This window comes from Protopterus annectens, chromosome 5.part0 (assembly GCF_019279795.1).
Source record: "Protopterus annectens isolate FY-2018-M chromosome 5.part0, PAN1.0, whole genome shotgun sequence".
In the NCBI taxonomy this organism is placed as follows: domain Eukaryota; kingdom Metazoa; phylum Chordata; order Ceratodontiformes; family Protopteridae; genus Protopterus; species Protopterus annectens.
In genome coordinates this window covers 1,426,328,874-1,426,344,652 of record NC_056735.1, presented here as the reverse complement: position 1 = coordinate 1,426,344,652, position 15,779 = coordinate 1,426,328,874, and the positions used below count along the sequence as shown (strand labels likewise).

Below are 15,779 nucleotides of genomic sequence, written 5' to 3'. Positions count from 1 at the left end.
AACTGCTTGAGGTGGCTTCCCCCATTTTAAGTAGGTGGGTTCTATCAGTCAGCCAGTTTGCTACCCATCTGGTAACATATGGATTGATGCCTAGTTGACAGAGTTTATCTATTATACTCGACTGAGGAATAGTACTGAAGGTTTTGGCCAGGTCAAGGTAGGCGGTGTGCACAGTCTTCCCCTCATCCATGGCTTTAGTGACCGTTTCAAAGAAGTTAACCAGATTTAATAGGCATTACCTCCACTTGACGAAACCAAACTATGTGGGGTTGAGTGTTTGGAGTTGCCAATGTCCTTGTTAATGAAGTCCATGATAATCCGCTCCACGGTCTTGCAGATCAGGCTCGTTAGGCTGATGGGTCTATAATTTCCTGGATTGGTGGAAGCTCTATCTTTGTGCAAAGGGATGACACTGGCTGTCCTCCATTCAGCTGGGACAAAGCCGGTACACAGGCTTTGTTTGAACAGGTGCCTAATGGTGCTGCAAGTTCCTGCCTGAATTCGTGTAGGATGCAGCCTGGGATGTTATCAGGTCTCATGGAGGCTGTATTTTTTGCATTTAACAGGGCAGTGATGACTTGCTCCCTAGAGATAAGGGGAGGAGGGGGCAGGTGCTCAGGATGTCCTGATTTACTGATGGGAGGGACAGAGGGGTGAAGTTTTCACTGAACCTGTCTGCCAGCAGGTTGGCTACATCTATGGCGTTTGTGATGTGGTGTCCTTGTCCACCAGTTCTGAGCAGATCAGGGTGCTTCCCTTGGGATTGCAGACATATGTGAAGAAAGCTTTGCGAGTGTCTTTAGTAGCTGTGGCCAGTTTGGACTCTAAGTTTGCTCTGGAGTATTTCACTATTGCTCTTTTTGTTCAGGCCAAGGAGAGATAGCTTCCAATTAGGCACCTGCTCCTTCTTGGCCTTGGACAGCAATTTTTTTCCTTTTATTATACAGTTTATTTATTACAGATGTCCACCAGACAGGTTTAGACTTCCTTGAGAAGGATTATTTTGTCATGTTGAGTATTCCTGAGTCCATGCAGTTATATAAATGCTCATATAATACTCTGGTGCAGGTTTGGACATATCTGCCAGTGCCTCCTATGGAAGGTGGAGGGGGCTGTGAAGCTGTTTATACCTTCCATCAAGAGGGTGTAATCAGCTTTGGAGAAGTTTTTTTGTTTGACCTTACCTGGGGGGGGGGTCACTTCGAAATTTACCTCTTAATGGTCGGATCTTACCAGGGAGGATGACACTGTAGGGATGCTGCAGTGGTTACTCATGTTGGTATTAACCAAGTCCAAGATATTTTTACCTCTTGTGGGGATGTTGACCAGCTGGTCGAAGACATTTGCATTGACTAAATCAAGGAATCTCTCAGCATTTGTGTTTTGGCATGAGTAATTCTTCCAATCTATGGTTGGATAGTTAAAGTTGCCCAGAATCAAGGTAAAGGGTTGAATCTTGACAGATTCAACGAGGTCCAGATAGATGGAGTGGGCATCTTGAGTCAAAGTTGGGGGCTTGTAGCTTGCTAAGATTTGAACAGGGGTCCTGTCAATGGCTAACTGTACCTGGAGTGTCTCCTGTGCGTCATACTGTTTGACCACCCTGGAGGTGTGTAGTTCTTTTATATATACTGAAACTCCACCTCCTTTTTCTTTGCTGCCCACAGTTTGGGGTCTGAATGCAAATAGGATGAGTAACCTGGTTTGGCTGGGGTGCTCTCCACAGCTTTGAACCAGGTTTCTGTGACTGCACAAATATCAGCATTTTCCAGGGTTAAGAATGCTTGCAATGAGTGCAGTTTCATGTTTAGACTCCTAGTGTTTAGCAGTATGACCTTTAATTTGCGTTTTGATGAAGTTTTCATGTTGGTAGTTTTGACCTCATGGCATTGCCTAAAAAGGGAACTATGGGGAAGGCAAGAGCCTTTGCCAGGAGCCCAAGGGAAACAGATGCAAGTCATCTCTTGCAAAGCATCATGGTTTGTCAATCATGTCTTCCCATGCTGTCAGGTACTGGATCCCCTTGGAATGACACCAGAAATTAAGCCAATTGTTAAAGTCCATCATTTTCTGTTTGCACTGAGGCATCATTCTAGGTGAAAGCAGAATGCTGCTTAAGGCTAGGGACATACCTGCCTGGGACACATATTCAATGAGCTCAATCATGTCTCTCTTCATATAGTCCAAGGAGGTATGCCTCAAGTCATTCACTCCAACATAGACTATGACAGAGTCATAACAGTACCTGCCAGGGAAGGGGCACATCTCTGTGTCTCACAATGGAGTCTCCTATGACTAATATGTTGGGTTTATGTTTAGGCCTTAGTGGCTGTGAGACAGGTGTGTAGGCTATGTGTGGTGTGGTGGGCAGTGGAGTTAGTCTGTTTTTGCCTCAGAGATCTCTCTTGTTTGGGTATGTTTTTGTTGAGAACCTCCACATATATGGGTGTGTGGTGTTTGTATTGACAACCTTCTCAGTACCAGATATAATGGCTTGCGAGAGAGAGAGCATTGACTCTAATTCACAATGTAATTGCATCTCTCACAAATTGTGGTCCTAGATGGTAGCAGTAGAGGGTTGTCCATGTACATGAGGCAGTTGCTACACTGTCTTAGGATGCCCATATCAACCAGACTGGCTGGAGAAAGCGTAGGAAATTGTCCATCCATATTTGTCAGAAACTGAGGGAGAGAGGCCAGAGAGAGCTAACAGGGTAAAGGGTGGAAGGTCTAAGAGTAGTACTACTAGGTAATTACACAAGTGCTACTAAGGGAAAATTTGTAGCTGGAATACCTCAAACCTATACCAGACAATGCTACTCAATTTAAGGGTTAAGAACATAACAAAATTCACAAAAAAGCACAGATTGATTAACAACATACAGACAAAAACAAAACTCACAGTATGAAAAAATACAGTTAAACAGTAATGAAATGCAGTAAAATGCATTAAACAATAATGAAATGCAGTTAATCAGTAAATTCCTTTACAACAGTGCAAATGTGATAAATTAGCTCACAACCAACAGTAAAACACAGCTACCAACAAGCAGTAACAAATGTGGCAAACTAAATGCAGTTGGACATCTAAGCACAAGCAAAATAAAGTAGGAAGAGGCATAATTTTTATTTATTTATATATTTATTTTTTACTAGAAAGTGGGAATACAGAAGATAATTCAAGGTTAAGAAGCTAAAGGGGTGGGCCTTCACAACTGATCTCACTGTACTAAGTAGAATGAGCTCATGAAATGGGATTGGGGGGGGGGGGGTGTCCAATATCAAATTTATAGTAGAGGCGGGCAACTCAAAAGCCACCAAGCTTTAATACCACAATAGTTGGGTGGGTAGAATACAATATCAGAACAGAGGTAAGGATTAAATTCACTAGGCCTAAAAAACAGTTGCACAGTTTAAACAGATATGCAGCAAATATTGTTTTAGTTAATCAGAGGTGCAGAAAACAGTTGAAAATAAGCACTTATCTTTTGTAGTCACTGCAGCTTTGAGCAAATAAGTACAAACTGGTTTAAACACTGGCCATTTAAAGCAGAGAAACAGGAACCAGCCAAATTATCCTATCAAAAAAAAACAGAACCCTATGTAGTAAACTCTAGCCAGATCAGACCAGACTGAACCCCCCTCCCACGAAGAAACAGCTAGGCCTCTCTAGACAAAAGATTGTACTACAAGCTCTAAAGGTCACAGCAGTAATAGATATTCAGCTCTATGCTACTGTTTCTGCCAGAGAAGGGGTCTCTGAAACCCTGATTCTGCAGACATCCTCTGTCTCTGAGGTGACGTCATCCATTAAAACTTCCTCCTCTACCTCTGGACGAAGTGTCCCCATGCAAATCCTGAAAAGGTCCCTGAGATTTTTGGAACCACATCTTCTTACCACACCGTTGGTTTCTAGAGAATGTATGCTGAGGGGTAGAAAATTTGATTCCTACTCTAGACACAGTCTTTCCTTCCTGTTTGCTGTGGGTGAGCGTATCTTTAACTGATGGCCCGAACAAAGAATAACCATCAAAGGGGGCATTGACAAAGGACACCTTGAAGAGTTCCACAGATTTGCATAGCCTCATCCAGGCACGTCTCCTAATGGTTATGCCAGAACTCACAGCTCAAGAGGCACCCCCTGCTGCGTGGAAGATCAGCCTCATCGATGCATTAGAAACAAGAGAGTGGCCAGTTGTAGAGAAACTTTTTTGAGATCCTCCCACAGATATGGACTCAGAGTATTTGAAAGTTCTTTCGTCAAATTTCTCTGCAGATAAGTGAAGTGTGCCAGGTAGTTTAAAAACCTCAATGCGAACACAGCTGAGGCATACACATGCTTTCCAAATATGTCCTTCGCTCTGGATTCCCTGTTTGGTGGCTGGACAGAGGAGTTTTGTTTAATTAGCTCCTTTTGGTGGCTGCTGACAATAGCATCAACCTGGATTCCCTTGCTCCAATGGAGTCTATCAGAAGGGGGAACTAAAAACTTGTCTGGGCATTAGGGGATATGCTCATCACTGTCCAGTTCCTTCCAAGCCCAGCAGGAAACTAGGTCAGTAAGTTCATATGCTGGGGGGGGGGTCACCCAACACATAGATGGTCTAGCACCAAAAGCCTCCAGAAACACTGATTCCTCAGGAGGAGGAGATTGGGAAGAGCAAACATCCTTCTGGTTTGAGGATTTCAATGATGTCTCCAAGTGAGATGTCATCGGGTGGTGACTGGGGGAATTCTCCTTCATCAAAATTAGCGTCTTCCATGAGACACTCCATGGGCGAGTCTATGTGCCTCCTTTTACGTGTTCTCTTCCAAGGGACCTCTACCATGAGGTGTTCAGGACAGGTATTGGAGGATGGGGGAAATCCCTCTGGGAACATGTGTGGAGGCTTCCCAGAAATGGCTGACCCTAAGGAGCAGATATGATGTGCTCAGAGCTCAGACACAATGAGGGGCACTGATTAGGATCCAAGGAAATAAAGGATGGCTCTCTACGCAATGAGAAAGCCCTTTCTACCACCTGGAAAGCTGACAGACCTGGGGAAAGCTCTCCCCCATTCCTTGGAGCTGAAGCTACCGAAGATGGGAGGTTGGAGCTGTCCCTGGATCTGAGTCTTACAGGGAGAATCGGATCAGAGCCGAGGCTCCGAGGGGAAGGGATGGATGTGACAAAGTAGGAGCTGAACCCAACCCCTTCAGACCTAGCACCAACCTCTCATATCAGAGACCTGCTCTGATCAGATAGCATTGGAGCAGGACTGTTCAGGGACACTGTTTGAGTCAATGAGGGAAGCTTTCTCGGATCAGATGTTGAACCTCTCAGGGATTTCTCATCCTGGGAATCTGAAGCCACGGGTCAGATCAGAGAAGGAGAAAGGGGTACTGCCTGCTCAGCCAATTCTATCTAGATCTGAGCCCTGAGAAATATCCACATCATCCTGTCCATGCCTGCTTCTATCAAACTCCTCAAAGACCTGGACAATGCAGTGGATGCTGGTCTGGAATGCTTCCTCAGTGTTTGGAACAGTTGTGTAGGTAGAGACAGAGGTACTGGTTTTAGAACATACTCATACTCAGGAGTATACCTTCTACTTGTCAGATCCAAAGGCTTTGGAATCAATAAAGAGGTGGAAGGCGATGGGGAAATCCTCAGTGGAGCAGAGGCTGTCAGATCTGAGGAGGACTGTGTATGCAACGGTGGCCCGAAGGGCTTCGGATCAGAGCAACTTGGATCTGAAACCTTCCTCATTTTCTCCAATGGCTCCAAAAAGGCCCTCAGGACTTTGGAAGAGTCCATTTCTTATGATCTGAGGAAGACTGAACCATTTTGGAAGAAGGCAGTAGTAAGCCTTTCACTATCAATTTGTTGCTCCTGCCCAACAGGCCCGAGGGTTAAAGCTGGAATAAACAGTACAATCAGAATTCAAGTGTTCAGCCCCTAGGCAAAAAAAGCACTTCTTATTCCCACAGGATCTGTACTTCTCAAAACCAGTTGGTTTGTCAGACATGTTAGATAGCAAAGTTATGAATTATTGTTACAGTGACCAGATATATTAGGAGAAGGGAAGTGTAACCCAAGGAGATAATGGGCTTCACACAATCCAGAGAAAAAATATTATAAGATATCAAAGTTTTTTTTTTTTGAAAACCTAGCAGGAAGGAGAAAAAGAAGACCTGACTAGGAGTAACAGAAAAACTACCAAGAATGGCATCAAAGTAGGAAAACATACAGAAAGAGAAAAATCCCTGATGCCACCATCAGCTAAAGGGGTGGGGAAGTGTAGATAAACTTTCTTCTTTAGCTGTATAGTTTAAGTAGAAACTTTATGAAAAATTAGCCTTATGCGCTTACTCTATCACGATGGCGGCAAATGAGATCTAAGGAGTTGATGATGGAATAGAGCGTTATGGGTAGAGTGAGGAGCTCGAGAATTGGATTCGAAGATCTGATCCTAGACCCATTTGTGAGGAAAAATGAAAAGGACAACATCAGGTCCTTTTATTCATCGCCAGCTTTAGGCATCAGCGAATGCTGCTGTCACTGGGAGCCCCCCAACCACAGCAAGTTATCTTATTTTGATATTTTACATTTGCTAAACCAGCAAAAGGTAGTAATCTTGTGTACTTAATACATCAGGTGGGTAATAATATTTAGGATGCCAAAACTTAAGGATTGGCACCAATGTTTCTCCTTTAAAATTCAAAGATATCTCAGGTTGCAGTACCAGTTTTTTGTCAAGTAACAGGTCTTGTAATTTCACTGACATATTGCCTTTGACTTAGTTAAATTCTGCTGGTGGGCATTTCACTGCACTAAAACTAACATCATGGTTAACTTTATAACTTTAGGCATCTGTGATAACCACAGCTATGGGGGGGGGGGTTGCAATCATCTTTGACCTTGTGGGGGCCCCACAAAAGCTGCTAATGGTTGAAAGAAAATTAACATAAAAAATTATAATTTGTTCTTTGATTAGTCTGAATACATGCTTTATTTAAAATAGGGTTCTGACATGTCCTTGTTAGAATAAAGCTGGTAAATCTATGAATGAACATGAGCGAAGTAAGCTCTAGAGATCAGCGTCCCACAGCGACCAGTCTCCATGTTTAAAAAAGAACAGTTTCTACTGATCTTCAGACATAGTTTTCTCTTTCAATGAGTTTTGTAAATACAGTCAGGACACCGGGTAATACAAATTTCAACTTCTTGTGTCTGTTTGAGTGAGGGGGGGTGGAGATGAAATAAGAGTAACAAGCTGGCTATAATTTCTTTCACTTTTCATCATAAACAATGGCACTGCCATTATGCTTGAGAGTGGGGAGTCGTGGTAACAGTGTATTTAAGAGTAACACGTTGGCCCTAATTTCTTTCACGTATCATCATAAACATAAACCATACACATGACAGGTGATGGATATATCTTTGTTGGTTTGACAGGAAAAAGATGTGTGTGAAAGCAATTGTGCATTGCCACAGTGGTATGTGCCATTTCACAGTGCTTTGCTCTGGCTGAGTTCTTGGCTGTAGCTTTTTCTGTTTGGAGTCTGCATCCCCACCCCATCTGTGGATTGGTGGGTGTGTGTGTGTGTGTCTATTCACCATTCTAGTTTCCTGCAGCACCTTAAAGACATGTAGTAGGTGAAGTGGCATTCTTCCAGTTTCCCTAAAGGTGAACGTGCAGTGTGTGTGTGTGTGTGTGTGTGTGTGTGTGTGTGTGTGTGTGTGTGTGTGTAAAATATCACTGATTTTTTGTGTGTGCACACACAATAATGCTGGGCACATACTTAACTCTTCTGGGTAGCAGCAAAACAACAGTTGACAAGTAATTATCTTTCAAAAATAAGTCATAAAATACATAACAGAACATTCAAAAATTTAGAGCTTTTAGGAGTCTGGTGGCCCCCATGCCCTGGACAGTATAAATGGACTTTGACGTGGACTTAATGGTGGCCTCTGGCCTCAGCTCTACCCATTCCAAAATGGGCTCTGCTCAGAGGTATGCACAGGAGGTTGTTGTAGCTTGTTTGGTGGACTGGAGATGGTGTAGTAATTACTTTAATTTTCCTCACAATTAAATCTCACACGTGTGCACAGAAGGTCGTTATAGCTTGTGCTGGGGCTGCTGACAGTATAGTCATTGTTTCCTTTACTTTTCTGACCAACCCCAGAGGTGTACAAAGAAAGTTACTATAGCTTGTGTAGGGGCAGTGTACTGTCTAGGAGCAACAAGTTGGAATACATCCCAGTAGTCATTTTTTTCCATTTTCCTCAAAATTACATATCAGACACTTATGCAGGTGGCTGCCTTTGGGGTGTAGAGGTGAGGACTGTAGAAGTGTGTACTATGTATATGTATGACAACAGTCACTTGAAATACATGAATGTGGCCATTTGAACCTCTGTTTTCATCCCAATCTAACACCATAGTGAAGTAAAGAAGGTAACCGTCTTTCTTTTTTTTTTTTTTTTTTTTTTTGGGGGGGGGGGGGGGAGTAGGGAGGCAGAAATTATCCCCACATGGGATTTATGTATCTTCTCAAAGATCTGTACTGTTTGTTTACTGAGAGTTATTTTGTCAGCTTTGGACATTAAGCCTTGGACACAGCTAATGTCTTCATTGAAAGGAAAAAAAATAGAACTGGAATTATTTTCATAATTTTTGTTCAAGCTTTCGCTGGATGAAAAGGTTGAGGAAATGCTCTAAAATGCACCTCAGGGTTTCTGGGGAATGTTGGCCAAAAGATCTTCTGACTTGAGTTATTTTCAGTACAGTTGGTACTGCACTATCTTGACCAGGTAAGGGTGTTGAAAGGATGCAAGAAAAAGAAAAGCTGAACAGCAACACTAAATTTCTTTCCTTAATCATATTTTTTGTTCAAACCATCACTGGAAGAAAAGGTGGTAAAAAAAACTTTAAAAAAGCACTTCAGAGCATAAAAAAGACACAACATATTGAAAAAGCTGAAGAGTAAGGCAAAATGTGAGAGAAAGAAGAAAAAACTAAATGTGGATGGTGTGGGAAGCCTGGAAATGGTTAACTAGGGGCCAGTACTGGATGATGTTTACAGGGAGGGGTGAAACAGTAGGCAATGAGTGGGGGTGCCACGGAATCCTTTGCCTAGGGCACAATATCAACTAAGGCCAGCCCTGTACACAGGGTGGTAAAGAATCATCCTTTCAATTAAATGTCACTCACTGTCAATGTCCCTCAGTGAAATCTACAAACATAGTGTTGTACACAGGCCTTTCAAACTGTAACAGCATTGGAGCTATAGTTTAGTCTGTGTTTCTTATACCTAAAATTCTGCAGCTTGAAGTAAATATTGATTAGGAAGGGTGGCAGTGACAAGGTGATACTCAGACTGGAAGTGTTCAAGGAAACAAAACTTGACAATTGCTGGGGCCCTCAAAATGCTAACACAAGCTATGCCTTTATTAATTCCTCTCCAGGGTTTCTGAATTTGAATCCAATGTCCTGATTTTTGTTAACAAGTGAGCTGGCTTTCCTCTAATTGCTCAACCACCAAAGTGGTTTAAATGACTGCTAATTATCACTTACATAAATCTTCAGATGGTGGTTTCCACCAAGGATAAATGCAGGTCAACCAACAGCAAAGGTTTGTATTTCTCCAAGTTGAGTCACAGTTGTCAAAGAAACCATAGATGCATACTGCACTAATTACCATATGGTAAACTCATGGAGATAAAACATCTAGCTTAGTCCATTCCACTGACAAGCAGAACCCTGAAGGAAGAATGTTAGTGTGTTTATGATCTGCACAAATACCCTCTCAAGGGTCAAAACTAATCCTGCAGTTCTGTTATCCCTTTTTAGTGACATATTTGTCTCCATGAAGACAGCAACATTCAAACTGTCTGCCCATGGAGACAACTGCATTCAGTTTTTCTGTCCACAGAGATGCTCTCACAATCCACTAGACTTTTCATGGGGGACAGCCCTTTCTCCATAATAAAGACGACAATCCTCAAAATCACAATGCCACAGCTATCAGCCACACGAGCACAGAATTGTTTTAGGTGCTGTGATTACATTCCAGGGCAGTAAAGCTTTCAAAGAAATGTAACTGCTAACATTATCTTCCTATTTCTCTATAAGAATTTATAAAAGAACAAAATTTAACTGACTACAAGAAGAGAGTTACAGATCTAAAAGCTTACCCATTTTGGTAAAAAAAACATGGTTATTAAGGGGCAATACAGAATGAAATTCTTCCAGGAAAGACATTTTTATCTACAACTCCATAATATAGCTGAACAGAAAATTATTCTGATTCCAGGAATTATCTAGCTCCTCCACTCAGAACTGAAAATACAGTGACATGACAGTTTTGACAACAAAGGTAATCCCAAAACACAGCTATATACCAAAAAAATGTTTTCAGTGTACACTGAACAGAACTTCCCAGGTTTCACAACAAAAGAAAATACTTCAGCTGGAGCAATATACATGGGTTTCTATATATTTTTCAAATAAATCAATAATGTCAAAATTTGCAATTAAAAAACTTACCCTGCAAGCAATTTCTCCTCGGTTAGCAATAAGAATTTTTTCAAATGTCTGCAAAAATTTTAAAAGTTATCATCATTAATATACAAAGCATGAAAACATTACAAAATAAAGCACAGTTAAATCTGTAATTCAAATGATCCTAGCATTTTCTTGATGATATACTGCAAGTACTGCTATAATGTCACAATAATAATCGGCAGCACTAAAAATGACACGTCTTCATGGATGTATTGCAATGTAGATGTCTGAAGGTAGGAAAATGTACCATCCAAACTGGTCACTACATAGTATAAAGCACTGCATTTTCTTACAGGACCCCCCCCCCTTCTTACTCACCATCTGCCATCTTCCCATCTTACGACCTCAGTCTATAAACTGTGGATTCAAAACCTCCATGGTACCACTCCAATGAAGTTTCAGCAGATGTCAAATGAGTCTACTTATGTATAAACTTCCAATGGCACAGACTCCACCAAAGAATGTGCCATCAAAACAAAAAAAAAACATACAAGATTTAAAGTGATTAGAACCAAGCTTCTGGACCACTAGATTGAAAGCAGTGATGACAAACAGCATTGTAATCTGCTCTTTGGTTGTATCCTTTACATGCAGGACCTCATCCCCAATAACAGTGAATGTAAGAAGATGAGACGCAATTGAATGTGGATGTATCTAGAAGTGCGTGTCTGGGGGGGAGCTACATAATCAGGAAACAAACTACTTTTAGATACATCCACTAGAACCACTGTAATTTTCACTGGCATGAAAGAGAAGAGTTCAGAAACAGAGCTGCAACTCATCTGAAAGGCAGCTCTTACAGAGAGAATGTGACAACTCATCTGGAGATCATTAATTATGAACAGACCCTGATACTTTCCAATTGAAAATTAGTCTTTTTCACGCATTTAAGATGTCATGCAACACTAAGCACAGAAAATATAATGTCACAAATTATTCAGTCAGGATAAGGTTATTTAAACAAACTACATAAAATCTAAAAGGGTATACAATAACTTACCTGGTGCATGCCTGACTACACGTACTCTTATACAATCCCCCAAAACACATGCACAGAAATTTCCTCATACTGTCTGTTGTACTCCTCCACACTATTTAAAGCTATTCACCTTTCTATTAGCTGTCACACCCCCAGGGGGCATACTTAGCCTAGGTTTCAATATCACATAGCAGCACCCTGCACTTTCTATCCTGAAAATGTGCCATCCAAATTGGTCACTACATACTAGAAAGCACTGCATTTTCTTACAGCCCCCCCCAATTTACTCACCATCTACCACCTTCTCATCTTACAGTTACTCATAAAAATGCTCATCTCACTCGTGACACTGAACCTGATATAGGAAATACGGCCATTAAACAGGAGCATTCATAAAGCTGGTGCCTGTGGGAACTCACTTGTGACTTTCAAAAAACACACTTTTGGTGTTAAGTAGATTACCACCTATGTGGCAGCTCATGGGTACAGAGTTTTTAACAAAGGGGATGACAATGCACTTTTTGGCACTAAGCTTGAGGCCATGGCTTTGACACCAGGCATCTGTCTCAGTGAGGCCCTTTTGTAGGATGTCCACATCGTTAGGAGTTTCGATTATGGCTCCTAGTTTGCAGTCATCTGCAAACGTCATTAGCCAAAGACATTCTGTGTTAGCCTGTACTTCAGAAAAAGTACAGTTTTGTACCTACCATAAATGTAGATGTCCGAACAGGATAGCATCTGCAGTCATAACAAATGGGTTGTCCTGTCGTCAGGCAGCCCTTCGGTCGGCCGGATTCCAAAGTCTGGGTCTGGCCTCGGCTGGTGTCGCACTTCACCCGACGTCATCTCTCCTGGTCTTCGGGTATAAAGGCATCAGCCGACGCCATTTTCCTCAGTGTTTCTTGTCCCAGATGCCAGTTGCCCTCTTGGAAAACTAAATTTTGGATAAATGCCAATGTTTCCAAAAAAAATAGTAGGCAAACACAAAAAATAAGCATGTATGTACATATATACAAACAAATACACCATAAGAGATCCCCCCCTAGCTAGCTATTAGGGGTGTAAGTACCCCAGGAGTACCACAGAGGGGAAGGAGGGTGGGTAATCCTGACTGCAGATGCTATCCTGTTCGGACATCTACATTTATGGTAGGTACAAAACTGTACTATGTCCTTCAAGGATGCATCTGCAGTCATAACAAATGGGTAGAATACCATAGCCAAACTAGGGGAGGAGGAATAAGAATTATGGTGTAGTTAGGATCCCTTGCAAAACAGTAGTGGCAAACCCTGCTCGGGATCTAGAATATAGAGGTAAGTTGTAATGCTTGGCAAATGTATGCACGGAGGTCCAAGTAGCCGCCTCAATAATGTCCTTGGTAGCCACTCCTCGTAAGAAAGCTGTGGTAGTGGCTGTAGCCCTTGTAGAGTGAGGTCTTATGTTCTGTGGAATTTGCTTTCCATGGTAGGAGTAACAGAATCTTATGCAATTTCCTATCCATTTAGAGATTGTATGTTTGGAAATTGCCTTTCCTTCCCTTCCTGTTGCATAGGCTACTAAAAGCTGGTCAGTTTTTCTGTTACCTTTGGTTCTGTCCAGGTAGTAGCGTAACTGTCTATGTACATCCAAGGTATGCAGCAGTCTTTCCCCCCTGTTCTGTGGATTGGGAAAGAAGGTAGGTAGGTGGATTGCCTGGTTTAGAGACACTCTGGATACCACCTTAGGCATAAATGTAGGATTGGTTCTCATGGACACTATCTTGATGGAAGATTAGGAAGGGTTGTGCTGCCATTAAGGCCTGTAGTTCCGAAACCCTTCTTGCTGAAGTAATTGCCAGTAGGAAAGCAGTTTTCCATGATAGGTGTTGAAGATCTGCTGTTGCTGCTGGTTCAAATGGAGGGAGTGTCAATTTTTCTAGCACAAAGTTCAAGTCCCATGCTGGGAATGGTGGTTTTACATTTTTGATTCCTCTGAGGAACTGCCTGAGTAGAGGATGTGAGAAGACAGGGGGATCGAAGCTGTATTCTGCAGAAATAGCTGATGCATGTATCTTGATGGAGGAATAGGACAGGCCTGTATGTAGAAGCTCTGCCAAGTACTCCAGGATGTTAGCAATGTCTATCTTTGACACATCTTTTCCTTTTTCAGTACTCCAAATGACAAACCTTTTCCATTTTCCTGCATAGTTCCTTCTTGTTGAAGGTCTGCGGGCTTCAAGGATAATGTCTTTCACCCTTTGGGATAAGTCTGGTTTAGTTGCTGTTATGTGATGTTCCAGGCAGTCAGTTGCAGAGTTTTTAGGTTTGGATGCATGATGTTGTAGTTGTTCTGAGTTAACATCAAAGGCATCAGGGGTAGTGTCCACGTCCTCCCCCGAGACATGCTCCTCAGCAATGGATACCAGTGTTGTCTTGGCCAATTTGGAGCTATCAGAATTATCCTTGGACGTTCCTCTTTGATTTTCAGTAGTACCTTGTGCATCAAAGGGAGAGGTGGAAATGCATATGCTGTCAGGCCTTTCCAACTGAAGGATAGAGAGTCCACCTTCCATGCTAGTGGGTGGTATGCCCTTGTGCAGAATTTCCTGAGCTGGTGATTGAGTGGGGATGCGAATAGGTCTATTTGTGGCATCCCCCATTTCTTTGTGATGGCCTTGAAGATGTCCGGGTGTAGCATCCATTCGTGAGCATCCGAGGTAGTTCTGCTTAACATGTCTGCTAGGATGTTTTCTTTTCCCGGTACAAATATTGCCTGTAACTGGATGTTATAGCTCAGAGCCATATTCCAAAGGTCCAGAGTCATTCTGCATAGGGGGTATGAATGAGTGCCTCCCTGTTTGTTGATGTACCATATGACTGTGGTGTTGTCTGTCCTTATCATTAAAGGGCCTTCTTTGAGGAATGGTTTGAATTTCTGGATTGCTAGTTTTACTGCCAGCATTTCTTTTTGATTTATGTGCAGGTGCAGCTGGTCTGGAGTCCATAATCCTTGTATGCATTTGTCCAGCATGTGTGCCCCCCAGCCTAGGTCTGAGGCGTCCATTGTGATGGTTTGCCTTGCTTGGGGTTTGTGGAAAGGCAAGCCTGTGTTTGACTGGCATGCTTGAGCCCACCATAGGAACTCTTGCTTCAGGCATGGGATTAGTGGGATTTCTGTTTCTAAGCTGTGTCTGTGTTGAGACCATAAATTCTTTAGGTACCACTGTAGCTTTCTCATATGCAGTCTGGCATGGGGGACCATGATTATGCATGATGCCATGAAGCCCAAGGCCTGCAGTACTTTTCTTGCTGTTAGTTTGTTCTGTTCTGTTAATGCCAAGAAGTAAAGAGGGAGTTGTTCTTGTTTTCTGCAGTTAGGAATGCCATCTGTTTTACTGTGTCCAATTCCGCACCCAAGAATGTCCTTGTTTGGGATGGTATCAGTCTTGACTTTTTTAAATTGACTGTGTATCCCAGGGCTTGTAGTAAGCAAATGACTCTTTGTAAGTCTTTTGTCAGTTTGCTTTTGTTGTCCGCTTGTATCAGGCAGTCGTCCAGGTATGGATAAATTTGGATTCCCTGTAGCCTGCAATGAGTGATTACTGATGCCAGGCATTTTGTGAATACTCTGGGCGCAGTAGATAAGCCAAAGGGCAATGCTGAGAATTGATAATGCTCTGATCCTGCAAGAAATCTGAGGTATCTTCTGCAATTTGGTCGTATGGGGACGTGCAGGTATGCCTCCTTGAGATCTAGAGTTACCAGCCAAAACTCCTTGCCCAGCATGGGAAGAAGTTGCTGAAGGGTCAGCATTTTGAATTTTGGGACAATGATGTATGTGTTTAAGACGGACAGGTCGAGAATAGGTCTCCAACTTTTCTCTTTTCTTGGTACTAGGAAGAGTCTGGAGTAGAATCCTTTGCCCTGTTCTGTTAGTGGTACTCTTTCCACAGCTCTCATCTTTGTTAATTGAGCTATCTGTTTTAGAGCTTCTGTTTTTTGATTTGGGGGTAGGTTTGGCATTCCTCTTTTCACTGGTAAGGTGTGGAAGTGAAACCTGTAGCCTTGGTCTATGGTCTGCAAAATCCACTTGTCTTTTGTGATATAGTGCCAATTTTTTTGAAAATAAAGCTAACTTCCTGCCTAAAGGTGCTGTTATTTGTTCCCTGGTAGGCGGTGTCAGAGCCAAGTCACTGTGATTGTCCTGGTGCAGTGGCAGTGGTTGTGTCTGTGCCTCGCTGGTTATTGCCTTGCCACTGGCGTCCTCTGTAG

General features: G+C 42.4%; 1 protein-coding gene across 1 annotated transcript in view; it reads right to left on the bottom strand.

The window, feature by feature from the left end:
* The window catches only part of PCCA (propionyl-CoA carboxylase subunit alpha), a 4,227,722-nt gene that overhangs the window by 3,890,859 nt on the left and 321,084 nt on the right, over positions 1–15,779 (bottom strand). The window contains exon 3 of the mRNA XM_044071233.1: positions 10,533–10,580. Within this exon, the coding sequence (XP_043927168.1) occupies positions 10,533–10,580 (48 nt within the window). The remainder of the gene's footprint in view (positions 1–10,532; positions 10,581–15,779) is intronic.